Below are 25,941 nucleotides of genomic sequence, written 5' to 3' on the forward strand. Positions count from 1 at the left end.
CAGAGTCCACCAACATGCCCTTCACTTCATAACTGTGTTATCATTTATTTTCTTTGTGGTCTCTATATCTGATTATTCCAATCCACTTTTGCACTAATCAAAGGCTTGCCACTCAAGAGCTTACTGGAAAGTCTATATCAGACCCCTTAAGGGGTCACAAATTCACTTTGTAAAATCATATATTATGTGATGCGTTATGATAGCTACACTGACTAGATTTTTGTACAGATTTTCCGCAGATTTGTTCTCGCCTGATGTCCTGTACATCTGGCAAGAGTGATGATGTGGAACAGTTGTGTAGCCTTAATTGTATTACTCTCAGGCTGAAAGAGTCCCAGCATGTTCTAGCTCTTTAATTGTAATGAGATGGAATTCCTCAAACAACTGCTTTTGGGACGAGATAAGGTGCACTATAGCATATGGGCAATGTGTTGATGGTACGTGTGTGATATAGAATGTAACTGGGTTAATTCGATGTGGAATATGTGAGGTCTGTATTGCTGGAGGGAGCTGCCATGCTTCCCACGTGTCTGGCTTCTAAATGAATCAAGGCTTTTTCTGAGTGTTGATGCCACTAGCATCAAGTGCATTGATGCCACAAGTGCATAGGGCTTCTCAAACACTAAATCGTATGTCAAATAACCCTTTCTATGTCTCCAGTGTCACTTGTGAAAGCGGATTCAGCTTTGCAGGCTTTTATAATAGTAGAATATGCTGGCTAAATCACTGGATAACACTGTATTATGGCATTAGCTACCTCCTGAACAGTTAGAGTACAGTAAGCTCCCTCCATTGCTCTGAGAAGTTCTCCTCCCAGAATCTCAGTCTGTCACAACACCAGTTCTCACACAAACAGACAGAGCGGAACTGTTCAATATTACTGCAATATTTTCTTGACTTTGCTTTCATAAGATAAATGTTTATTAGTTATTTTCTAAGGCCATATGTTTTAGGCCCATGATGTGCTTGGATTGTTTTGTGTTAACCTCCACGCAGGCTTGTTGTTTTACTCTGTATACTGCATGTTTTCACTTTCTATTCAGAGATGGGGCAGAGAGCCTTATTGAATCTTATAAAGGTCATTTTGCAGAGATCTAAAGCAATTTGGCCTACAGGTTATCCCTGCGCACTGAAGGTTCAATCGCTTTAAATTGCAATTCACCCTGACACCCTGTGTGAAGGACCAATAAAACACTATCCACCACGTTGTTGTTTTACTCTTCATCCATCATTGCTGCCCTCCTCCTTAGTCAGCATCCATGTATACTGTTTGTAAACACACAGAAACAAGATTTAGGAGCACATGTTAATGATCATTACCTGGGGGTAACCATATCTGGTTTGTCCTAATGTTTCACTCCTCTTCCACAGATTGAGAAGCTCATGAACCTGATTGGAGCAGGCATCGAGTCATCCAATGACCAGCAGCGCACCACAGGTAAATACCTACATGTAGGTAAAGGTTGCATACAAACAGTAAGCCATCTTATGACAGCTCTATGTAGGCCTTATGACAGAGCGTTAAAGTAAAGGCCAGTGGTGGAAATAGTACCCAATTGTCATACTTGAGTAAAAGTAAAGATACCTTAATAGAAAATGACCCAAGTAAAAGTGAAAGTCACCCAGTAAAATACTATTTGATTTTAAATATACCACATGTATCAAAATTAAGTGTAATCGCAAGTATATACTTATGTATCAAAAAAATATTTTAAAATTGCTTATATTAATCCAACCAGATGGCACAATTTTCTTTTTTTAAAATGTATAACCAGGGGCACACTACAACACGCATACATCATTTACAAATTAAGCATGTGTTTAGTGATTCCACCAGATCAGAGGCAGTAGGGATGACCAGTGATGTTCTCTTGATAAGTGAGTGAATTGGATCATTTTCCTGACCTGCCAAGCATTCAAAATGTAACCTATACTTTTGGTGTTCAGGGAAATGTATGGAGTAAAAAGTACATTATTTTCTTTAGGAATGTAGTGAAGTAAAAGTTGTCAAAAATATGTATAGCAAAGTAAAGTACAAATATCCCCAAAAACTACTTAAGTAGTACTTTAAAGTATTTTTAATTAAGTAATTTACACCACTGGTAAAGGGTTAACGAGATTTGTTAGAGGCAGACTGTTTCTATGCTGTACAGGCTCATTAGAAGCCAACAACCATATTATAAGACATAAAAGATATGAAGATTTGTTTTTCTCATTAATCATAACAATTCAAGGTGTAATTTGTTTTGCGTGAAACCATACTCATCTGTATGGGGTTTTGTGGTGTGAAGTGTATTTCCACTTTAAGAGAAATCAAATTCAAACTTCACGTGACTATCATTTTTCCTGTGCTGTGTCTCAATAGAGGCTGAATCTATTATCGGATTCATCGAGTCTATCCTCCAGGTGGCTCTCAGTCAGAAGCCAACTAACAAATGCTCAGTTTATTTAGATTACATTCTCAACTTGGTACACTGGATCTCTAAATCTCCCTTAGAAACATTTCTATAATGTGATTCCACAAAGCTATTTACCTCAGTGGATTATGGTCATTGTGCAATGAGGATTTTTGGTCAACCTCATATTGATAATGACACTCTTTTGGCTTAATGTTGTAATGTGTATTATTAATATGTATTATTAATTTACAGTAATCGTTCCACACTGCAGGCTGACTGTGCTATGGTCTTTTTCATCATGACATCATACAGCCTCTGAAAATGTGTGTCCATTACACTGAACAGGCCACCATCATAACGTCCATATATGGTCCTTGATGCATAATTGAATATTATGATTAGTCATAACCACTGTCATGAAACTCACTAATGAAACTCACTGTGGTTTCCTCTCCTTCAGCTGAAAGTATATATTTTTCTTATTCCAATTTCATCTACCACTCATTTACTATTCTTTTTATAGCTGATGTTATTGTACTCTATGTAATGTGGCTGGAAAGTATGGTAATTGATGTGTTTGTTGATGTAGACGGTGCTTCTATACTATTTCAGTACTTTGAGCAGGAGCCTCTCCCAGATTCAGCTGATTCATAGCTGTGCTGATTTTATCACCTGATTGTACCTGATTGCTTGTTACTCTGTCATTTGACATGGAAAGGAGATGAAAAAATGTTTTTCAACAAAATATGTTTTATTGTCACATAAACCAAATAGGTGCAGTGAAATGTGTTGTTTTACAGGGTCAGCTGTAGTAGTACGGCACCTCTGGAGCAAAGTAGGGTTAAGTGCCATGCTCAAGGGCACATCGACAGATCTTTCACCTTGTCAGCTCGGGTATTTGAACCAGCAACCTTTTCGGTTACTTTCCCAATGCTCTAACCGCTAGGCTACCTGCTGCCCTACGTTTAGCCGAAATGCGTTGACTGACTTGCCCTCTTGGTAAAGGCATAATGAGGGTATTGTATTCTCCTACAAAATTACAGTGCCTTACGAAAGTATTCGGCCCTCTTGAACTTTGCGACCTTTTGCCACATTTAAGGCTTCAAACATAAAGATATAAAACTGTATTTTTTTGTGAAGAATCAACAACAAGTGGGACACAATCATGAAGTGGAACAACATTTATTGGATATTTCAAACTTTTTTAACAAATCAAAAACTGAAAAATTGGGCGTGCAAAATTATTCAGCCCCCTTAAGTTAATACTTTGTAGCGCCACCTTTTGCTGCGATTACAGCTGTAAGTCTCTTGGGGTATGTCTCTATCAGTTTTGCACATCAAGAGACTGAAATGTTTTCCCATTCCTCCTTGCAAAACAGCTCGAGCTCAGTGAGGTTGGATGGAGAGCATTTGTGAACAGCAGTTTTCAGTTCTTTCCACAGGTTCTCGATTGGATTCAGGTCTGGACTTTGACTTGGCCATTCTAACACCTGGATATGTTTATTTTTGAACCATTCCATTGTAGATTTTGCTTTATGTTTTGGATCATTGTCTTGTTGGAAGACAAATCTCCGTCCCAGTCTCAGGTCTTTTGCAGACTCCATCAGGTTTTCTTCCAGAATGGTCCTGTATTTGGCTCCATCCATCTTCCCATCAATTTTAACCATCTTCCCTGTCCCTGCTGAAGAAAAGCAGGCCCAATGTCACGTTTCTTCAAAATTGAACCCAGAAGCAGACCAGGACAAGGAGAGTAGGAAGAAGGTGAGTATTTATTTACAAGTGAATGTGAATGGGTAGATATATCCAGGTGGCGTAGCGGGCAGCGGTGGTGAGTTGATGGGAGTAAATAGGTGGATCCAATGGGGAAGCGGAATCCTCCAACGACCAGGCGGGAATGGGGTAAATGATCCGGGTGAGTAACTGAAGACAGAACAAACGGAGGTAAGTTAAGGCAAGCAAGACGTACAAAACAACAAAACAAATTCTATCCAACTTGAGGCTGATACTATGGCACAACATGTTTTTTTTTTTTTTTTTTTTTTTTTTTTCACCTTTATTTAACCAGGTAGGCTAGTTGAGAACAAGTTCTCATTTGCAACTGCGACCTGGCCAAGATAAAGCATAGCAGTGTGAGCATACAACAAAGAGTTACACATGGAGTAAACAATTAACAAGTCAATAACACAGTAGAAAACAAAGGGGGGGTCTATATACAATGTGTGCAAAAGGCATGAGGAGGTAGGCAAATAATTACAATTTTGCAGATTAACACAGGAGTGATAAAAGATCAGATGGTCATGTACAGGTAGAGATATTGGTGTGCAGAAGAGCAGAAAAGTAAATAAATAAAAACAGTATGGGGATGAGGTAGGTGAAAAGGGTGGGCTATTTACCAATAGACTATGTACAGCTGCAGCGATCGGTTAGCTGCTCAGATAGCTGATGTTTGAAGTTGGTGAGGGAGATAAAAGTCTCCAACTTCAGCGATTTTTGCAATTCGTTCCAGTCACAGGCAGCAGAGTACTGGAACGAAAGGCGGCCAAATGAGGTGTTGGCTTTAGGGATGATCAGTGAGATACACCTGCTGGAGCGCGTGCTACGGATGGGTGTTGCCATCGTGACCAGTGAGCTGAGATAAGGCGGAGCTTTACCTAGCATAGACTTGTAGATGACCTGGAGCCAGTGGGTCTGGCGACGAATATGTAGCGAGGGCCAGCCGACTAGAGCATACAAGTCGCAGTGGTGGGTGGTATAAGGTGCTTTAGTGACAAAACGGATGGCACTGTGATAGACTGCATCCAGTTTGCTGAGTAGAGTGTTGGAAGCCATTTTGTAGATGACATCGCCGAAGTCGAGGATCGGTAGGATAGTCAGTTTTACTAGGGTAAGCTTGGCGGCTTGAGTGAAGGAGGCTTTGTTGCGGAATAGAAAGCCGACTCTTGATTTGATTTTCGATTGGAGATGTTTGATATGAGTCTGGAAGGAGAGTTTGCAGTCTAGCCAGACACCTAGGTACTTATAGACGTCCACATATTCTAGGTCGGAACCATCCAGGGTGGTGATGCTAGTCGGGCATGCAGGTGCAGGCAGCGACCGGTTGAAAAGCATGCATTTGGTTTTACTAGCGTTTAAGAGCAGTTGGAGGCCACGGAAGGAGTGTTGTATGGCATTGAAGCTTGTTTGGAGGTTAGATAGCACAGTGTCCAAAGACGGGCCGAAGGTATATAGAATGGTGTCGTCTGCGTAGAGGTGGATCAGGGAATCGCCCGCAGCAAGAGCAACATCATTGATATACACAGAGAAAAGAGTCGGCCCGAGAATTGAACCCTGTGGCACCCCCATAGAGACTGCCAGAGGACCGGACAGCATGCCCTCCGATTTGACACACTGAACTCTGTCTGCAAAGTAATTGGTGAACCAGGCAAGGCATACTGTTCATGGCTAACGATCCGGCAGGGAATGGTTGTCAGGTCCGGGCTTATGAAGATGAGAGATGATGATCAGGACCAGGTGTGCAGATAGCTGATGGGATACAGGTGCGGGTAATCAGAACTCCCAACTGGCTACATTGCCCGGCAACCAGACAGGGTGCGTTCCAGGACGCCGGAAAAAACACTCCAGGACAGAACACTGGCAAATATCAGACTCAGGAAACGGGATTCGTGACACCCAAACCATGATGCTGCCACCACCATGTTTGACAGTGGGTATGGTGTGTTCAGGGTGATGAGCTGTGTTGCTTTTACGCCAAACATAACGTTTTGCATTGTTGCCAAAAAGTTCAATTTTGGTTTCATCTGACCAGAGCACCTTCTTACACATGTTTGGTGTGTCTCCCAGGTGGTTTGTGGCAAACTTTAAACAACACTTGTTATGTATATTTCTAAGAAATGGCTTTCTTCTTGCCACTCTTCCATAAAGGCCAGATTTGTGCAATATACGACTGATTGTTGTCCTATGGACAGAGTCTCCCACCTCAGCTGTAGATCTCTGCAGTTCATCCAGAGTGATCATGGGCCTCTTGGCTGCATCTCTGATCAGTCTTCTCCTTGTATGAGCTGAAAGTTTAGAGGGACGGCCAGGTCTTGGTAGATTTGCAGTGGTCTGATACTCCTTCCATTTCAATATTATCGCTTGCACAGTGCTCCTTGGGATGTTTAAAGCTTGGGAAATCTTTTTGTATCCAAATCCGGCTTTAAACTTCTTCACAACAGTATCTCGGACCTGCCTGGTGTGTTCCTTGTTCTTCATGATGCTCTCTGCGCTTTTAACGGACCTCTGAGACTCACAGTGCAGGTGCATTTATACGGAGACTTGATTACACACAGGTGGATTGTATTTATCATCATTAGTCATTTAGGTCAACATTGGATCATTCAGAGATCCTCACTGAACTTCTGGAGAGAGTTTGCTGCACTCAAAGTAAAGGGGCTGAATAATTTTGCACGCCCAATTTTTCAGTTTTTGATTTGTTAAAAAAGTTTGAAATATCCAATAAATGTCGTTCCACTTCATGATTGTGTCCCACTTGTTGTTGATTCTTCACAAAAAAATACAGTTTTATAATCTTTATGTTTGAAGCCTGAAATGTGGCAAAAGGTCGCAAAGTTCAAGGGGGCCGAATACTTTCGCAAGGCACTGTAAATGATACAAAATGAAAGTGTCCTTCCGGATTAAGATATCAAGAAAATGAAAAAAGAGTGAGTGTGAGAGAGGGAAGCCAAATTGTCACTATTCTCCCCTACATTATTCCACCATTGTAAAGGAGCTATATTATCCCCCAAACCTTTCATCCCTCTCTCTCCCTCCTATTCCTCTCATCCCTCTCTCTCCCTCCTATTCCTCTCATCCCTCTCTCTCCCTCCTATTCCTCTCATCCCTCTCTCTCCCTCCTATTCCTCTCATCCCTCTCTCTCCCTCCTATTCCTCTCATCCCTCTCTCTCCCTCCTATTCCTCTCATCCCTCTCTCTCCCTCCTATTCCTTTCATCCCTCTCTCTCCCTCCTATTCCTCTCATCCCTCTCTCTCCCTCCTATTCCTTTCATCCCTCTCTCTCCCTCCTATTCCTTTCATCCCTCTCTCTCCCTCCTATTCCTCTCATCCCTCTCTCTCCCTCCTATTCCTCTCATCCCTCTCTCTCCCTCCTATTCCTTTCATCCCTCTCTCTCCCTCCTATTCCTCTCATCCCTCTCTCTCCCTCCTATTCCTCTCATCCCTCTCTCTCCCTCCTATTCCTCTCATCCCTCTCTCTCCCTCCTATTCCTCTCATCCCTCTCTCTCCCTCCTATTCCTTTCATCCCTCTCTCTCCCTCCTATTCCTCTCATCCCTCTCTCTCCCTCCTATTCCTTTCATCCCTCTCTCTCCCTCCTATTCCTTTCATCCCTCTCTCTCCCTCCTATTCCTCTCATCCCTCTCTCTCCCTCCTATTCCTCTCATCCCTCTCTCTCCCTCCTATTCCTCTCATCCCTCTCTCTCCCTCCTATTCCTCTCATCCCTCTCTCTCCCTCCTATTCCTCTCATCCCTCTCTCTCCCTCCTATTCCTTTCATCCCTCTCTCTCCCTCCTATTCCTCTCATCCCTCTCTCTCCCTCCTATTCCTTTCATCCCTCTCTCTCCCTCCTATTCCTCTCATCCCTCTCTCTCCCTCCTATTCCTCTCATCCCTCTCTCTCCCTCCTATTCCTCTCATCCCTCTTTCTCCATAGATACTATTTCCTAGGGATGACCTGTGCTAATTAAACCTAAACTATAATACATTTTTTTGTGACTGCTGTGCCATTTTGCCTCTTGAAACATCCCTGCCTATTGAATGCTTAAACGATGTGCTGTTTGCATTTGTGGTTTGAAAGTGCTTCAATTGTCTGTTACAGGAGCATTGAGTAAATGAACTTAAACAGCGAGCAGGGAGGGAGAGGGAGCTCTCCTACAACACACAGGAGGCATCCTGCAGCTCAGTATGTGTTTGCCACTCCTCTGACGTTCAAAGATATAGTGTCCGTCTTCCGTTCCTGTGAATTAATTTAGCTTTGCGGTTCCTTTCGGTAGTGTTGCCATTGTGGATGTGTTGACAGAGCTAGCGCTACTCTCACATTGATAAAGAGGCAGTGCTTTATCTAGATAGCAGAGCCATTAACTCTCCGTAAATATTTCCCCGAGACAAGTTTAGACCTAGATACCTCTCTCGGTTCCTTCGGAAGCCCACTAGCCCAAACTGGACGTGAAGACTCGTTTAGTGGGCTGAGGTAGTAACCCAGTTCCCCCTAACAGTAACAATCACTCAGTAATTAGGCCCTGCTGGGAGCTGATGTCGTCCTAAATTAATGGCTGTAATTGGGTGGGGAGGGCTGGTATCTTTAACAGGCTTTGTTTGAGTGATATATTAAAGAAGCTGCCATCGGTAAAGCTCTGGGGGAAGAGGGAGGGGTCTGACTGAAACGTAATGAGTCTGCTCCAATCTTTCCCATTTCTTTATTACCATCTTATCTCCCCCACATGCACATGTCATCATCTTCACTATTCATCTTTTTATGTGCATCTCTTATCTGTCTGCTTCATTTGTCTTCCTTTTCCTTTTCACATTATTATTATTTTTTGTCATTTAGCAGACGTTCTTATCCAGAGCGACTTACAGTAGTGAGTGCATTCATCCTTTCTCTCTCTATCCCAAAGCATGTCTAATAGAAGGGCTGTCTGTTCTTGATTATGAATTATGAGTGTTAGCTCTTGAGCTTATCTCGGATGCGTGGTCACAAAGACCTGACCTTTACCTTCATTAAGGTAGAGCAACTTCGTTACAGCCGGCCAATTACGGCAGGAGCTCAAATCGATCTCTCCTCACTTTGCCTCTGTAACCATGACTTCACCTCCTCTGGCCAGCTGGCTGAGGATGGGATGTGTGAGGCGTTCACAGGCAGACTGAAAGCCTGCATAATTACTCTGTGCCTGTAGCTGTATCCAGATAACACCAGTGATGGACGCAGTAAGCAGCCCTGCATAGGTGGGTGCAAAGGCCTATTTGGTTTTATTTCAATAGAAGTCTGTGTGCCCATTTGTATTATCCTGTTGCATTTCAAACATTTGATTCCTGCAGTTATCTGTAAGCTTCACGCATCAACTGTTGTATTCTAAAATAGTTTGTGATATGTGCTGACGTAACAAAAGGAGTTACACTCTTAGAAAAAAAGGGTTCCCAAAGAGTTCTTCAGCTGTCCCCATAGGAAAGTGTTCTACATGAAACCAAAAGGGCTCTACCTGGAACCAACAGATGAACCCTCTATGGTTCTAGATAGTACCTTTTTTTCTAAGAGTGTAATGTTTCTCCTGTCATCTTGTAGCAATGAAAGGGACTTGAGAGTCGTTATGAGAGACAGTCCATTAAACACTGTGTGTGTGTGTGTGCATGTGCGTGTGCGTGTGCTTGCGTGTGCGTGTGTGCGTGTGTGTGTGTGCGTGTGTGTGTGTGAGAGAGATTTGCACTGACTTGAGTCAGTGCTGCCTCACTCGCACAATCATCACAGCGAGATGTAAATGAATTAAGGACAGCTGTGAATAAGCTTGAACATTTTCTTTATTTTAATGTCCCTTGTAAAGCAATGGGAAGCCGAGCTTTGAAATCACTGCCCATGTAGAAGGGGAGAAACATACATATTTTTTTATATTCTAGTCATTCCATACAGAGAGGTCTGTGATTTTGAGGCTCCTAGTGCTTGTTCCCTGCCTCTGACGGTGGTGTCTTTTCAGCACTAGCAAGATCAGAGTGCCTCTGTGCAATTCTAATCAGTGCAGATGGTGGGAAGAGAGAGAGAGAGAGCGAGAGAGAGACTGTGAGGTAGAGGGAGAGAGAGACTGGGGTAGAGGGAGAGAGAGAGAGACTGAGGTAGAGGGAGTGAGAGAGAGGCTATGAGGTAGAGGGAGAGGGAGGGGGATTTATATAGTAAGAGTGTGAGGCAGAGAGAGATAGGGGGAGGAACGAAGAGCTGATACGTGGAGCAGTACCCTTCTCCATCAGGCAGCATACGGCAGCCCTGCAGTGGACTTAGAGACTATGTGAATAAGGGAATGAGGTAAAGAGCCAGAAAGAGAGCAGAAGAGAGAGAAAGCTTGAGGGATTTGTCTGAATGGGAAGGGGGATGAGCATCAAGACTGCCTGTTGTGGATGCGGGAAGGACGCGGTTGAGGCTGCTTTCTGGACTCGTGAGTATCCAGCATCAGGACGTTATGTCCTGTGAGGGAAGCGGTGAGGGGAGCGTGTGAGCCGAGAGCAGCTGCTTTGTGACAGTGCATGCATCAGACAGGGGATGCAGCAAACCTCTGCCCTGAGCACAGGAGCTAGCTGTACCCACGGTGGGGGAGAACCAGGTGGGGTGGAGGGGGCTTATCGCACAGGGAAGAGGCAGGCTGAACCAAGGTGGTCCTGTGGAGATCTCAGCCAAGAGTCAAGAGGCTCACCTGCGCTCTGTTAGAGCTGAGCTTGGATTTACTGGTGTGAGATATGATAAGAACTTTCTCTGAATGAGCCAGCCTCCAGAGGGGAGTCTATATGTTGGGAAGCATCAGGTTTTCCACCAGGATCACTGGGAACACCAAGGACATAGAGCCTCGGGCTAGCAGGCATGCCGGCGGCTGGAGCTTTATCAAACGGCTAGTGATTGGATTCTGATTTTATTTCAGGAGTTTTTCTTCAACAGTCGGAAGCCAAAGGAGAAACCTGAATTTTGGTGTATGAGATTGGACTCTCATTCTGTTTGTGGAGTAAAACCAAAATCCTAGAGAGAATCCCATAATCCAGATTACACGAATAGCCTTACTTTATCACGGTTCTACCGTCAGAGCTCTCAGACAGGTTGTCCAATAAAGCCATGGGACAGAGACAGAGGTGACCAAATGCTACAAAGAGGAGCTGTAACTTACTGTGGTTTACCATACCCTTGTGGAATATTATCTCAAAAAGGATGATGCTGATGATGGTTTAACCAGGTTTAAAGACAGCATGTGGAATATGATATCCAGTAATACTGTATCATCTTTGTGTGGTCTGGAAAATTATTTTGTTTAGTGCTCCGTATTACAGTGTGCTGGAAATGAAACATTTTGAGGCATTGGCAATTTCCATGTCAGTAATTAGCAAAACATTTTGATAGAAGATGCCAGATTGGCTCAATTAATTGAAAGTGGTGATCAGTATTAAAAAGATCTACATATCCACCTCTACCTCCATCCTTGCCTGACATTGACAGTCACTGTAACAACAGTGGGTGTACAGTATACCACGGTGGGCAGGTTCCACCACTATATCTCCAGTGTAAGAATAGCCGGGCCCCCTCCTGCCCTGTGGGAGCCGCCCTCCCCCAACCTGGACCCTGTCTCCTCTGCCCTGCTGGTGCTCCTGCACTCGGCTGTGCTGGCCGAGGATGATGTGGCAATGTCATGTCTCGTCCTCGGAGTGCCGCTGCTACCGGCTGAACGGCTTCTCCCTGCTGAAGCGCTTCCCTCTCTCGGCAGATGGGGCCTGCAGCAAAGCCCTGGACCAGCCTGTGGGAGAGTGGCTGGAGCATGTGGGGCTGCCGCAGTACGAGAGCAAGCTGCTGCTTAATGGCTTTGACGACCTACGCTACATGGTGAGTCAACGTTTCTAAGATCTTTTACCCGATTCATCTCTTTCCATCTCCTTTTCTCCCTCCTTTTCCCATCTCCCTTTCTCCCTCCTTTCCATCTCCCTTTCTCCCTCCTTTCCATCTCCCTTTCTCCCTCCTTTCCATCTCCCCCTCTTCTATTTCAGTTTCTGTTCCTTATTCTGTCTCCCCCAGTTTCTCTCTTTCTTCCATAGCTGCTCTTCACCTCTCCTTGCTATACAGTAGATGACCCTATACAGATTTGCTGTATGTGCTTACTGTAAATCCCTTTGAAGCGTAGAAGAGGTCACCAATGGTAAGACGAATCACAACAAAACCTATTCACTTTTTTCCTTCATCCCCAATCATTCCATCTCATTTACAATAAATTCCCATAGTCACCACCATCCCCCCTATCTTATCAGGCTGATTTATGTTCTATAGCCTTGACCTCCATGCTGGCTCGGCCAGAAAGCATACACAGTATAGCTCACCCAATCATCAGCAGATACAACTAGCCACTCTGTTGAGGTCACAGTATGGATTTTAATTCCTGGCAATTCTATAAGATATTTTGTGGCAAAGTAAAGTTTTTTTTTTAAGGGCATGAATGTTTTTGTTTTGCTGTCGAGACTTCATACATATTTTGTGATGTCATGGTCAAGTTGTATACTGATGTTTTTTTCTGGTTATCTTATGCCACTTCAGCCACAAAATAACATCATTATGACATCCCTTGAGTCTTGTATGTCTCTAGTTTCTGGAAAGCATAGGCAGATTCAATAGGCTGTGCCTCTGGAATTCTGTATTAATAAAATGGTTTAGCTGCAGCTAAAATGACTGTGTGTTTTGTGTCAAACTAAGAGGCAATCGTGTTCCTTTTAAGTTACAACACACTGTGTGTTACAACATTTGCCAATGAATGTTCAAAACAACACTGATATTTCCACTGATTAGGTAACTTTGAAAAATATGTTGTAAATGGTGAATAACATGGTCTTTAAAGCAAACACAAACTCATCTGATGACACAGCTGCTTCAGTACTGTTGTTTACATGAGTTTGCCACAGATGAGAGCTTGGCCAGGGGCAACGGACTGCACCTGTTGGAGAGGTTACATAACCAATGGGAGAAGTCTGATATACTGTGTTTCGACTGGGAATAGTCAGCATAGTGATGTAGAGTGTATTGTACCAACCAGCATTGTACCAATGGTGTTTGTGTTAATACGGTTATAATAGGATGAAGATCATGGGTCATTAGCATTGTGATGCTAATGTTCATCTCTGCATTAATGTCTGAGGAGTAGAAGTACCAACCAGATAATTGATTAGCACTCTGCAGGACAAATTCCCCTCAGATACTTACAAGGACTTGGAGGTTGCTGCCTAAATAGGTCAGAGCAGTTAGAGAGATGTTGTAAAGGTTGAATGGTGTCCCATTGAACTTTCTGCCAGATTCATCGAGTTATCACTGCAGTGCTGCTCTGTTTATTTGTTGATTTGCTTTGTGGGCCGACTCTAGATCAGGGGAAGTGGTATACTGGGTTTTGCCAGGTATAACTTTTATTGAGTGGTTGAGATGGCTCTGTGTGACACTGTTCAACCCCATCATCAAATGAATGTAGATTAAATCAAATCACATATAAATACATTGTCATGAAGCCCAGAGGAGCAAAGATAATGGTGACTGTGCCGGAGACGCACATTAGTCGGTGAACATCTGGCCTGAAAGCTGCGATGACAAAGCTGTCATCTTCATTAAATAAAATACACTCTTTTAGAGTATAGCCCAGTTGAGAAATCTGAGTGCCCGTTTTGCCTGCTGATCCCAAAGGCAAGAGCGTCATAGATCAAATTTTTCGGTCTGCCCTTATGGGTTTTCTGGTGCCTCCTCATTTCATGGAACCTTCCCCCTTTGTGATGAGGGATTGTATGTGTCACAGTTATGTAATAGGTACTTAGAAATAACAACACAAATAGCTATTCATTACTTCATCATATATTCCTGATTAAGTATAAATGACAAGCTAGAGTGGGACCTTCTGGAACGTCCAACAATTTATTGGAAATATCTATTTTGGGCGATTCCTGACGTCAGACACTGCATTATTTGGATGCTTGTTCTAGTGATCATCAGTGTGTTATTGTAACTGCTGCATTGTGCTCCAGAAACGAGCAGTGAGGCTAGATTTAGAAAAGACTAGCTACATTTTAACATTCTTGGCCAGGAAAAATCTATCCGCAGCAGTCCACTGGGAAAATGCTGAGCTCCACATTTTTAAGGATCTCCTTGTATCTTTATTTCTCCCTATAAAGCTGATTTAGATGACGAAGCATGTGCCACTTATGGAAAGTTATGTAAAACAAATGGTGAACATCTATTGTTGTCAATCATTAGTGTAAAGGAAAATAGGAAATGTTTCGATGACTTTACACACACACATATATACAAACACACAGATACATAATTCTCATGCCCAATGTCATTTGTCTCAATGCAACACTGTAGCTCAGAAGTAAAAGCTCTTGCAGTTTTGATTGCTTTTCCCTTGGTGGTGTTGCATTAGAATAGATTGATTACCTTTGGCATGCACAATTTATTTGACTCCAATGTCCTCTCACCGCGCCGTTCCTGTTTGTCTGAGGACATAAATAAGCGCATGCGCGTGTGTGTGTGTGTTTATGTCTGTGTCTCAGTGTGTGTGTGTGCGCCGGTCTGTGTCTCTGTGTGTGTGTGTGTGTGTGCATTATTGAGTGCATATAAATCAAAATCAAATCAAATTATATTTGTCACATGCACCAACTACAACAGGTGTAGTAGACCTTACCATGAAATGCTTACTTAGAAGCCCTTAACCAACAATGCAGTTTTTATTTTTATTTATTATATCACTTTATTTAACCAGGTAGGCCAGTTGAGATCAAGTTCTCATTTACAACTGCGACCTGGCCAAGATAAAGCAAAGCAGAGTGACAAAAACAACAACACAGAGGTACACATGGAATAAACAAACGTACAGTCAATAACACAATAGAAAGAAAAAAAATAAGTTAAAGAAATAGAGTTATGAAAATATTTAGTAAATGAAAATATAAAATAAAAAGTAACACAATAAAATAACTATAACGAGGCTATATACAGGAGGTACCGGTTACTGGTCAATGTGCGGGGGTATAGGTTGTCGAGGTAATTTGTACATGTAGGTGGGGGTAAAGTGCACAATGTATTGTTGTATCTACCTTCTTGCCCTTTGTACTGTTGTCTGTGCCCAATAATGTTTGTACCCTGTTTTGTGCTGCTACCATGTTGTGCTGCTGCCATGTTGTGTTGCTACCATGATGTGTTGTTATATGTTGATGCCATGCTAAGTTGTTGTCTTAGGTTTCTTTTTATGTAGTGTTGTGTTGTCTCTCTTGTCATGATGTGTGTTTTCTCCTATCTTTATATTTAATACATTTTTATTTTTAAACCCAGCCCACGTCCCCACAGGAGGCCTTTTGCCTTTTGGTAGGCCGTCATTGTAAATAACTGACTTCCTTAGTTAAATAAAGGTTAAATAAAAAAATGTATGAAATAAAAAAGTTACTAAAAAACAGATAGCAGCCGCAGTGTAATAACAAGGGGGGGGGGGGGGTCAATGTAAATAGTGCAGGTGGCCATTTGATTAATTGTTCAGCAGTCTTATGGCTTGGGGGTAGAAGCTGTTAAGGAGCCTTTTGGACATAGACTTGGCTCTCAGGTATCGCTTGCCTTGCGGTAGCAGAGAAAACAGTCTATGACTTGGGTGACTGGAGTCTTTGAAGATTTTTTGGGCCTTCCTCTGACACCGCCTATTATATAGTGATATACTGGGCCATACGTACTACCCTCTGTAGCACCTTATGGTCAAATGCCGAGCAGTTTCCATAGCAGGCAGTGATGCAACCGGTCAGGATGCTCTCGATGGTGTAGAACTTTTTGAGAATCTGGAGACCCATGCTAAATCTTTTCAGTCTCCTGAGTGGGAAAAACCGTTGTCGTCCCCTCTTCACATCTGGCTTGGTGTGTTTGGACCATGATAGTTTGTTGGTGATGTGGACACCAAGGAACTTAAACTCTCAACCCGCTCCACTACAGCTCCGTCGATGTGAATGGGGGCATGTTCGGCCCCCCTTTTAGGGCAGTCCTCGATCAGCAAGTTTGTCTTGATCACATTGAGGGAGAGGTTGTTGTCCTGGCACCACCCTGCTAAGTCTCTGACCTCCTCCCTAGAGGCTGTCTCATCGTTGTCGGTGATCAGGCCTACCACTGTTGTGTCGTCAGCAAACTTAATGATTGTGTTAGAGTCATGCTTGGCCACGCATATAGACCTAGAGTGTAGGAGATGTTGTCATGTCTATGTTAATAGTTAGCTTAAGTGATTATATGTGTGTCTGCAGTTTGTGTGATTAACTTGTGTGTGTGCGTGTGTGTACTGCGTGCGCTGGTGCATGTGTAGGGCAGTAACGTGATGGAGGACTTGGACCTTAGAGATATGGGAATCACTGACCCTGGACACAGAAAGAAGATCCTCCACGCAGCACGCAGCTTGCCCAAGGTAGTTATCATCAGTCTAGGGCCCCACCTGCAACCTTTTACCTGGATGAGCATTCATCTAAGAACATCAAGGTGTCCAGGAGTGTGCATTGGATTTATCTACGTTTGTGCATAGTATTATCAATCATGACAGGATGACCGGTATTGTAAAGTAGCTTGGATCTTGCCTGTAGCTATGGCAAAAGAGATCCTATGAAAAGCTCTTTGACATTGGTTATGGTTGGAATATCCTGAAGGGAATTGTGAAATCCTGCTTTTATTTGAATGTATTTTGATCTATTTTCTGCCCCTGTCTATAGGTGAAGGCCCTGGGCTGTGATGGCAGCACCTCTCTCTCCACCTGGTTGGATGTGCTAGGTCTGCAGGAGTACCTGCCTAACTTCCTGTCTAGCGGCTACCGTACCTTGGACTGTGTGAAGAACCTATGGGAGTTGGAGATTGTCAACGTGAGGCCAATGTTTTGTTAGTGAATTATAGAGTGCCTCAGGGAGGAGACAGTGCTGTACTGAGCTTAAGGAAAACAGATTTGAGCTGAATAATTGAGGAGTCCGTTCTGTCTGCCTGTTGTGTGCCGGCATGGGTGTCCAACTATGTATTTCATTGGAGGCTGCTGAAGGGAGGACGGCTCAGAATAATGGCTGGAACGTAAATGGAATGGCATTAAACACATGGAAACCATGTATTTGATACCATTCCACTAATTCCACTCCAGCCATTACCACGAGCCCGTCCTCCCCAATTAAGGCGTCACCAACCACCTGTGGTGTATTTCCATTCATATTTGCTTTTGTCAGTATATGTGTTCATATGCACACAGGCCTTAGTACAGTCTAGTCACCATTGTGTCCCATCTGTGCCGGTCTCTGTAGGTGTTAAAAATCGGCGTTCTGGGCCACAGGAAGAGGATCATAGCGTCTCTGGCAGAGCGGCCCTATGAGGAGGCCCCGACCAAATCACAGATCTCTCACCGTCTCTCACAGATCAGGGTTAGTTAGAGCCTTGTCACATTTTAACAATAATTTCACCTGTATGACACTACATAACATTCTAATACCTAATTGTAATATGTATTGAGTTACTATTTTGTTTGAAATCTTCCACGCCCACGTCATCAATCTGATCAATTAATCTGTATGTGTCAGTTTCAGGACTTGTTGTCCCAGACAGGGACCTCTGCTCTGAGTCAGATGGACCCGTCCACCAGTCGCTCCATGGACATGCTCCTGCCCCTGGGAGAGGCAGGCAGGAGGAGGAGAGCCATGGACCAGGACTGCAGTGTGTCCCTGCGCTCCTACAGCGAGAGACCACGCTCTCATGTTAGTTCTCCTTCCAAAACGCTGTCTTTACCTGTAGCTCATAAAGTGACGGAAATATGTGTCTCTGTGGTATGCTTGGGATAATCATGTCATAAAGAGAGGAAGCTGCTGCTGGGGTGATCTGAAACCGAAGCTGTTATGTGTTTAACAGATTATTGGGTCATTCTATGCTTGTATTAAATATATATTGATCAGTCAAGTGTTACAGCATCTTTGTAGTTTTATTATCCAGTAATATTTTGTGACAAAATTGTATGCCATAAGCATCCCTGTACACTACAGAATCAATCCGTCTCTACTGTATGTGTCTTTCTAGGACAGACAGAGTGACAGACATAGGGAACCCAGTTTGACCCTTCGGCCGCCTAGCCAGTCTGCCACATACGCTACAGTGTCCACTTGGCATCACCAGCCTGAGAAACTCATCTTAGAGTCCTGTGGGTATGAGGCCAGTGTAAGTCATGTCTACAGTCATTATGCCCCCTGAAGAGAAGTCACCAACAAAAAAATTCCATTCATTAGAATCCACATAATAATTAACATTTTCTGTTGCTACAGGATTATTTTCCTACTGTAGCAAAATGGCTCAAATGAAGATTCTACATATAGTCACCAGCTATCCAATATTGATCATTGCTTGATGTATCAGAAATGGATAGTTCAGAGATGATAACCTTTTTTGTTGCTTCTTTTCCAGTATTTAGGATCAATGATTATCAGGGATCTACGGGGGATTGAGTCAACTCAAGAAGCCTGTGCCAAAATTAGGGTACGTGATGTCATCAATATTCAATCACTCTTTTCTAGCACTCCATATTGATATATAATCCCTTGCCATTTTCTTTCTACTTCTAGAAGTCGAAGGACCATTCAAGAAAGGGTCCTGTTGTCATCCTTTCCATCACCTATAAAGGGGTCAAGTTTATTGACGCAGCCACTAAGGTACTGGGAGCCTGCAGGCAATGAGAGATGCATGATGATGTCAGCAGCATCATTTCCCTACTTCGCTCTCTCATACTGATTCCCCTAAAATAAAGATAGCACTGTTGGTGCTGATGAAGTCTGTTGTTTCTGGTCGATGTTGTTGTTCCTGTTGCTCCTCAGTTCCATCCTGTTCTTCTGTCCTCTCACCAGACCATAGTAGCCGAGCATGAGATCAGGAACATCTCCTGTGCGGCCCAGGACCCTGAGGAACTCTGCACCTTCGCCTACATCACCAAGGACAATAAAAGTGGCCACCACTTCTGCCATGTCTTCAGCACTGTGGAAGTGGTGAGGAACAGGATGATGACACCACCCCAAACCATCAAACCCTTCAATCACTCCATATGTTATTATCACTCCATAAGACTACAGATGTAGGATCTTAATTTGATCACATTTTTGTTGCTGAGAATTGTCCTGCACAGTAGGAAGGTTTTAAAATGCTTATAACTTTTGTAATTTCCACTTTAAAATGTCAGACTTGAGTTGCCCTAATGTAAAATGTATCAACCCCTACAAAAAAATGCAATTAATTATAATCCACATAATAATTAACATTTTCTGTTGCTGCAGGATTATTTTCCTACTGTAGCAAACTGGCTCAAATTAAGATTCTACATATGTATGCCAAAATACAATCACCCATTTCCCACCTTAAAATCTTTCTAAAGTACTCTGACTATTATTAATTTAACTATAAATGCCATATACAGTAATATCATAAAAAGTTTGATAGGAAAAGTTTTATTGGAGTATGGCAACCTGCTGACAAAACTGCATGCAACTTCATATCTTGATTAATTAAATTGCCTTAATGTATTGATTAAAGTAATGCACCTGCTGTCATGCAAATAACTTCATATCTTGATTAGTCTCTTTTAAAGCCATGTTTCAAAAAGGCCTGGCACACGATACAAAGCTACATCTCGATTGTCTAATTGCATCCTTGATTAACATAGTGCTCCTGCTATGAATGGCATTTCAATGACAAAAATGCAGATTTATTGTAATTAGTACCTCATTCAGAGTGCCTCATTCAAAGTAGCTGTCAGTCACTACTGCAACCGTCTGTTCATTCTTTACTCCCTCCCTCGGTACAGACCCAGACCTATGAGATCATCCTGACGCTGGGTCAGGCCTTTGAGGTGGCCTATCAGCTGGCTCTCCAGACCAAAGCCAGGCAGTATGTCCCAGTCCCCCCACCATCTCTGGGGTCAGAGGTCATTGAGACCAAATCCAGCCGGCCCACATCACAGCAATGGAGCAGCATGAGGAGATCAACAGTGAGTACCACACACTGAGCACAAACACAAATCTCACTCGTAGCACAACATGTGTGTTTCTGTACGTGCATTATGTGTATATACATACTGTGTTTCTGTATATTCAGTATGCATGTGTAGATGTGTATGTGTGTATGCAGAAATATGCACGACCAGATGACTCACAGAGTGTTCCTTCGGAGTTTAAACCACTGATCACCCTGTTACACACAAAGGAAGACTTGAAGAGCGATGAAAGTGATGAGTCATTATTTTGCTACCAATCTCATCTCCCCGACTCTGAGTCACTCAGATCGGAGTAGATTTTCCTGCAGCCATACAATATAAGAACCATGATGAATGAAGAGTCTTATTTTTTTTCTTACAGGCAGGATATAATTTCCTATGGGAGTAAAGAGAGAGAGGGAGAGCTGTGTCTCTCTGCTGGTCGCCAGGCCCCTCCTCTGTTTCCAAGTATATTGATTGAGAGTGTTACGTAAATGTTTACGTATGCCTCAGGCCACGTATGGATGTATTAACCTTTCAGGCCCCAGAATAATGAACACTCAGTGATCACTGTCACCTGATAAAGCTGCACCTTCTGGACCATGTATGCACACGGCTCAACATGTTTATGCGTCCACACAAATCACTGTACTTTATTATCTACTACAAACAGAATATATTATGAGGTACAATATGTGAGGTATAAGATATGAGGTATAAAATATAGGTACATATAAGGTATAATCAGAGGCGCAACTTTCACTGGGGACGGGGGAGAAATGTACATTATGAAATTGCATTTTTGTCCCCCCCAGTTTTATCATTGGAATGTGATACAAAACGAGGCAACGGTGTGTTTTAGGACAATACGGATGCTTCCGGGTGTTCGGGTAGGGTGTTTAGAGCTAAAAAACAACAACATTATGCCCCCCCCACTTCTAAAACCAAAGTTGCACCCCTGGGTATAATATATGAGGTATAATATGTCAGGTATAATATATGAGGTATAAAATATTAGGTATAATATATGAGATATAAAATATTAGGTATAATATATGAGGTATAATATATGAGATATAGTATATTAGGTAGAACATTTGAGGTATAATACATTAGGTATAATATATGAGGTAATCAGTAAGCAGCATAATGCACAAGTTGGTGGCATTTATGATCGTGTTTTAGGCAGTGGAATTTTAGGAACATCTAAAACACGAGAACTAAATTTGCAGCTGTTAATGCAGACAATGATTTCACAATTGTGAGATGACCTTTCCTTTTTTCTGAAGTGATTTAATTCTTGCCAGGTGTGCACTCTTTTTGTCCCATGTACATTATGGCATAAATCACTGTGCAGCTGAACACTTTTGTTCAGTTTTGGGGAAGCTACTCTGAAAATATAATTTACCTTGCTACCAATTACTTCACATTGGAAAAAGTTGAGCTGCACTAAAGCTAATTAGTTTACTTAACTAAAGTAACTTTGAAACAGTAGTTGACGACATCCAAACTGCTTTGTGATACATTATCATATCTACATCTGAAATGTCATAGACTACAAATTACAAGAACAGCTCAGATGTTAACAGAATGTGTAATTTAGCATATTAAACACAAAAACTGTTTCAAATAACAATATTTTATTTTAAGTGAGAAACTGTTATTTTAGCAAGAAAAGTAGTGAGTAGTTCCAGTAGTTAGCTACACCGCTACATGACAAAAATGTAATTAACTACTGAAACACTACCAATATTTGAATTTAGTTTAACTACCACCAATCTACTGCAAAATGGGGATAAATTACTAGTTGAACTATATGTAGTTCACTACTCCTAAACACTGCACTGTGTACCCTGTACTGTACTGGCTGTGCCTAGACACTGAAGGGAACCTGGCTAGTACAGTCCAGTCTAGTTGGCAGATGAGATAAAGCCCTGCTATGCCAGCTGCTGTCTAGTATAAAACAATGTTTCAGAGTTCAATCTTAACAACATTATTTGTCTACACCAAATAGGATGTGATAAACAACCTAGATGATTCACTCTTTACAGGATATCTTGCACCGCTATGGCCAGTTCAGTGCCACTATACATGCTCTGTCCTTCTATTTCCCTGTTTAACATTTCTTTGCTCTTCTCTTCTTGATCCTCTTGTTTCCCAGGGTGCCCCTCCGCTAGAATGCCGCTGCTGTTACTGTCACACGTGTACTACACACCGCCCCTCCTTCCTCCCGTTGCACTCTGTTAGCCCTGGAGTCCAGGTCCTGCTCTCTCCTCCTTTCCGCTATCCTTCATCATCCATCTGCTAACCTACCTGACATACCTCTAACTCTCTCTCTCTCTCTTGTCATTCCATGTCCATCTTTTGTTTTTTTCCAGGCACTTCATGTAGCTACAGAATATATGCCCTTTTGGTTTGACTTAGCCGACACTGAATTTCTGTCACATTCTCTATTTTCTCATAGTCATTCCATTTGAGCTTTTTTAAGATAAGCAGTTCTTTCTCATGAATTGTTTCCTGAGGATAATTAGGCTATAGCTTAGATTTGACTTAACCAGCTACAAATGATTTATGGCTTAACAGTTGTGCTGCTAATGATCTAGTGTTTTAATTGCATAGCAGTGTGATAAGTACAAATAGGAAGATGCTTGAGGTGGCCTATTTAGTCTTAATCCTGCAATATTACTCAGCTTTTGGATTCAGATGAATCTGGTATTGGACAGCTATAATGTATATACAGTATCAGCCAAAAGTTGGGACAAACCTACTCTTTAAAGGGTTTTTCATATTTTTTTAATGTTTTCTACATTGGAGAATAATAGTGAAGACATCAGAACAATCAAATAATACATATGGAATCATGTAGTAACCCCAAAAGTGTTAAACAAATCAAAATATATACAGTGGGGCAAAAAAGTATTTAGTCAGCCACCAATTGTGCAAGTTCTCCCACTTAAAAAGATGAGAGAGGCCTGTAATTTCCATCATAGGTACACTTCAACTATGACAGACAAAATTAGAAAAAAAATCCATAAAATCACACTGTAGGATTTGTAATGAATTTATTTGCAAATTATGGTGGAAAATAATTATTTGGTCACCTACAAACAAGCAAGATTTCTGGCTCTCACAGACCTGTAACTTCTTCTTTAAGAGGCTCCTCTGTCCTCCACTCGTTTCCTGTATTAATGGCACCTGTTTGAACTTGTTATCAGTATAAAAGACACCTGTCCACAACCTCAAACAGTCACACTCCAAACTCCACTATGGCCAAGACCAAAGAGCTGTCAAAGGACACCAGAAACAAAATTGTAGACCTGCACCAGGCTGGGAAGACTGAATCTGCAATAGGTAAGCAGCTTGGTTTGAAGAAATCAACTGTGGGAGCAATTATTAGGAAATGGAAGACATACAAGACCACTGATAATCTCCCTCGATCTGGGGCTCCATGCAAGATCTCACCCCGTGGGGTCAAAATGATCACAAGAACGGTGAGCAAAAATACCAGAACCACACGGGGGGACCTCGTGAATGACCTGCAGAGAGCTGGGACCAAAGTAACAAAGCCTACCATCAGTAACACACTACGCCGCCAGGGACTCAAATCCTGCAGTGCCAGACATGTCCCCCTGCTTAAGCCAGTACATGTCCAGGCCCATCTGAAGTTTGCTAGAGAGCATTTGGATGATCCAGAAGAAGATTGGGAGAATGTCATATGGTCAGATGAAACCAAAATATAACTTTTTGGTAAAAACTCAACTCGTCGTGTTTGGAGGACAAAGAATGCTGAGTTGCATCCAAAGAACACCATACCTACTGTGAAGCATGGTGGTGGAAACATCATGCTTTGGGGCTGTTTTTCTGCAAAGGGACCAGGACGACTGATCCGTGTAAAGGAAAGAATGAATGGGGCCATGTATTGTGAGAATTTGAGTGAAAACCTCCTTCCATCAGCAAGGGCATTGAAGATGAAACGTGGCTGGGTCTTTCAGCATGACAATGATCCCAAACACACCGCCCGGGCAACGAAGGAGGGGCTTCGTAAGAAGCATTTCAAGGTCCTGGAGTGGCCTAGACAGTCTCCAGATCTCAACCCCATAGAAAATCTTTGGAGGGAGTTGAAAGTCTGTGTTGCCCAGCAACAGCCCCAAAACATCACTGCTCTAGAGGAGATCTGCGTGGAGGAATGGGCCAAAATACCAGCAACAGTGTGTGAAAACCTTGTGAAGACTTACAGAAAACATTTGACCTCTGTCATTGCCAACAAAGGGTATATAACAAAGTATTGAGATAAACTTTTGTTATTGACCAAATACTTATTTTCCACCATAATTTGCAAATAAATTCATTGAAAATCCTACAATGTGATTTTCTGGATTTTTTTCCTCATTTTGTCTGTCCTAGTTGAAGTGTACCTATGATGAAAATTACAGGCCTCTCTCATCTTTTTAAGTGGGAGAACTTGCACAATTGGTGGCTGACTAAATAATTTTTGCCCCACTGTATATTTTTTAAATTCTTCAAAGTAGCCACCCATTGCCTTGATGACAGCTTTGCACACTCTTGGCATTCTCTCAACCAGATTCACCTGGAATGCTTTTCCAACAGTTTTGAAGGAGTTCCCACATATACTGAGCACTCGTTGGCTGCTTTTTCTTCACTCTGCAGTCCAACTCATCCCAAACCATCTCAATTGGGTTGAGGTCGGGTGATTGTGGAGGCAAGGTCATCTGATGCAGCACTCCATCACTCTCCTTCTTGGTCAAATAGCCCTTACACAGCCTGGAGGTGTGTTGGATCATTGTCCTGCTGCAAAACAAATGATAGTCCCACTAAGCGCAAACCAGATGGGATGGCATATCGCTGCAGAATGCTGTGGTAGCCATGCTGGTTAAGTGTGTCATCAGCAAAGCATCCCCATACCATCACACCTCCTCCTCCATGTTTCACGGTGCAAACCACACATGCGGAGATCATCCGTTCACCTACTCCTTGTCTCGCAAAGACACAGCGTTTGGAACCAAAAATCTCAAATTTGGACTTATCGGACCAGAGGACAGATTTCCACCTGTCTAATGTCCATTGCTTGTGTTTCTTGGCCGAAGAAAGTTTCTTCTTCTTATTGGTGTCCTTTAGTAGTGGTTTCTTTGCAGCAATTCAACAATGAAAGCCTGATTCACGCAGTCTCTAACCGTGGATTTTGAGATGTGTCTGTTACTTGAACTGGGTGAAGCATTTATTTGGACTGCAATCTGTGGTGCAGTCTGTGGTGCAATCTGTGGTGCACTCTAATGAACTTATCATCTACAGCAGAGGTAAACGCTGGGTCTTCCTTTCCTGTGGCGGTCCTCATGGGAGCCAGTTTCATCAAAGTGCTTGATGGTTTTTGCGACTGCACTTGAAGAATATTTCAAAGTTCTTGAAATTTCCCAGATTGACTGATCTTCGTGTCTTAAATTCATGATAGACTGTCATTTCTCTTTGCTTACTTGAGCTGTTCTTGCCATAATATGGACTTGGTCTTTTACCAAATAGGGCTATATTCTGTATACCACCCCTACCTTGTCACAACACAACTAATAGTCTCAAACACATTAAGAAGGAAATAAATTCCATAAATGAACTTTTAACAAGGCACACCTGTTAATTGAAATGCATTCCAGGTGACTACCTCATGAAGCTGGTTGAGAAAATGCCAAGAGTGTGCAAAGGGTGGCTACTTTGAAGAATCTCATATATAAAATATATTTTGATTTAACACTTTTTTGGTTACTACATGATTCCA

General features: G+C 42.5%; 1 protein-coding gene across 6 annotated transcripts in view; it reads left to right on the forward strand.

Annotated features, from left to right (window-relative positions):
* Positions 1 to 25,941, forward strand: part of LOC109896879 (ankyrin repeat and SAM domain-containing protein 1A-like) — a 42,224-nt gene that overhangs the window by 10,972 nt on the left and 5,311 nt on the right. For 3 of the 6 annotated variants that reach the window (XM_031807637.1, XM_020491311.2, XM_031807601.1), the window contains 12 exons: positions 1,372 to 1,438; positions 11,901 to 12,016; positions 16,491 to 16,589; positions 16,888 to 17,034; positions 17,458 to 17,574; positions 17,731 to 17,904; positions 18,221 to 18,358; positions 18,602 to 18,673; positions 18,760 to 18,846; positions 19,039 to 19,176; positions 19,989 to 20,171; positions 22,318 to 22,416. In XM_031807637.1, coding sequence (XP_031663497.1) covers positions 1,372 to 1,438; positions 11,901 to 12,016; positions 16,491 to 16,589; positions 16,888 to 17,034; positions 17,458 to 17,574; positions 17,731 to 17,904; positions 18,221 to 18,358; positions 18,602 to 18,673; positions 18,760 to 18,846; positions 19,039 to 19,176; positions 19,989 to 20,171; positions 22,318 to 22,416 — 1,437 coding nt within the window. The remainder of the gene's footprint in view (positions 1 to 1,371; positions 1,439 to 11,900; positions 12,017 to 16,490; positions 16,590 to 16,887; positions 17,035 to 17,457; positions 17,575 to 17,730; positions 17,905 to 18,220; positions 18,359 to 18,601; positions 18,674 to 18,759; positions 18,847 to 19,038; positions 19,177 to 19,988; positions 20,172 to 22,317; positions 22,417 to 25,941) is intronic. The other 3 variants (XM_031807726.1, XM_031807764.1, XM_031807683.1) reach the window with 1 other exon arrangement.

Source organism: Oncorhynchus kisutch, linkage group LG1, assembly GCF_002021735.2.
Source record: "Oncorhynchus kisutch isolate 150728-3 linkage group LG1, Okis_V2, whole genome shotgun sequence".
In the NCBI taxonomy this organism is placed as follows: Eukaryota; Metazoa; Chordata; class Actinopteri; order Salmoniformes; family Salmonidae; genus Oncorhynchus; species Oncorhynchus kisutch.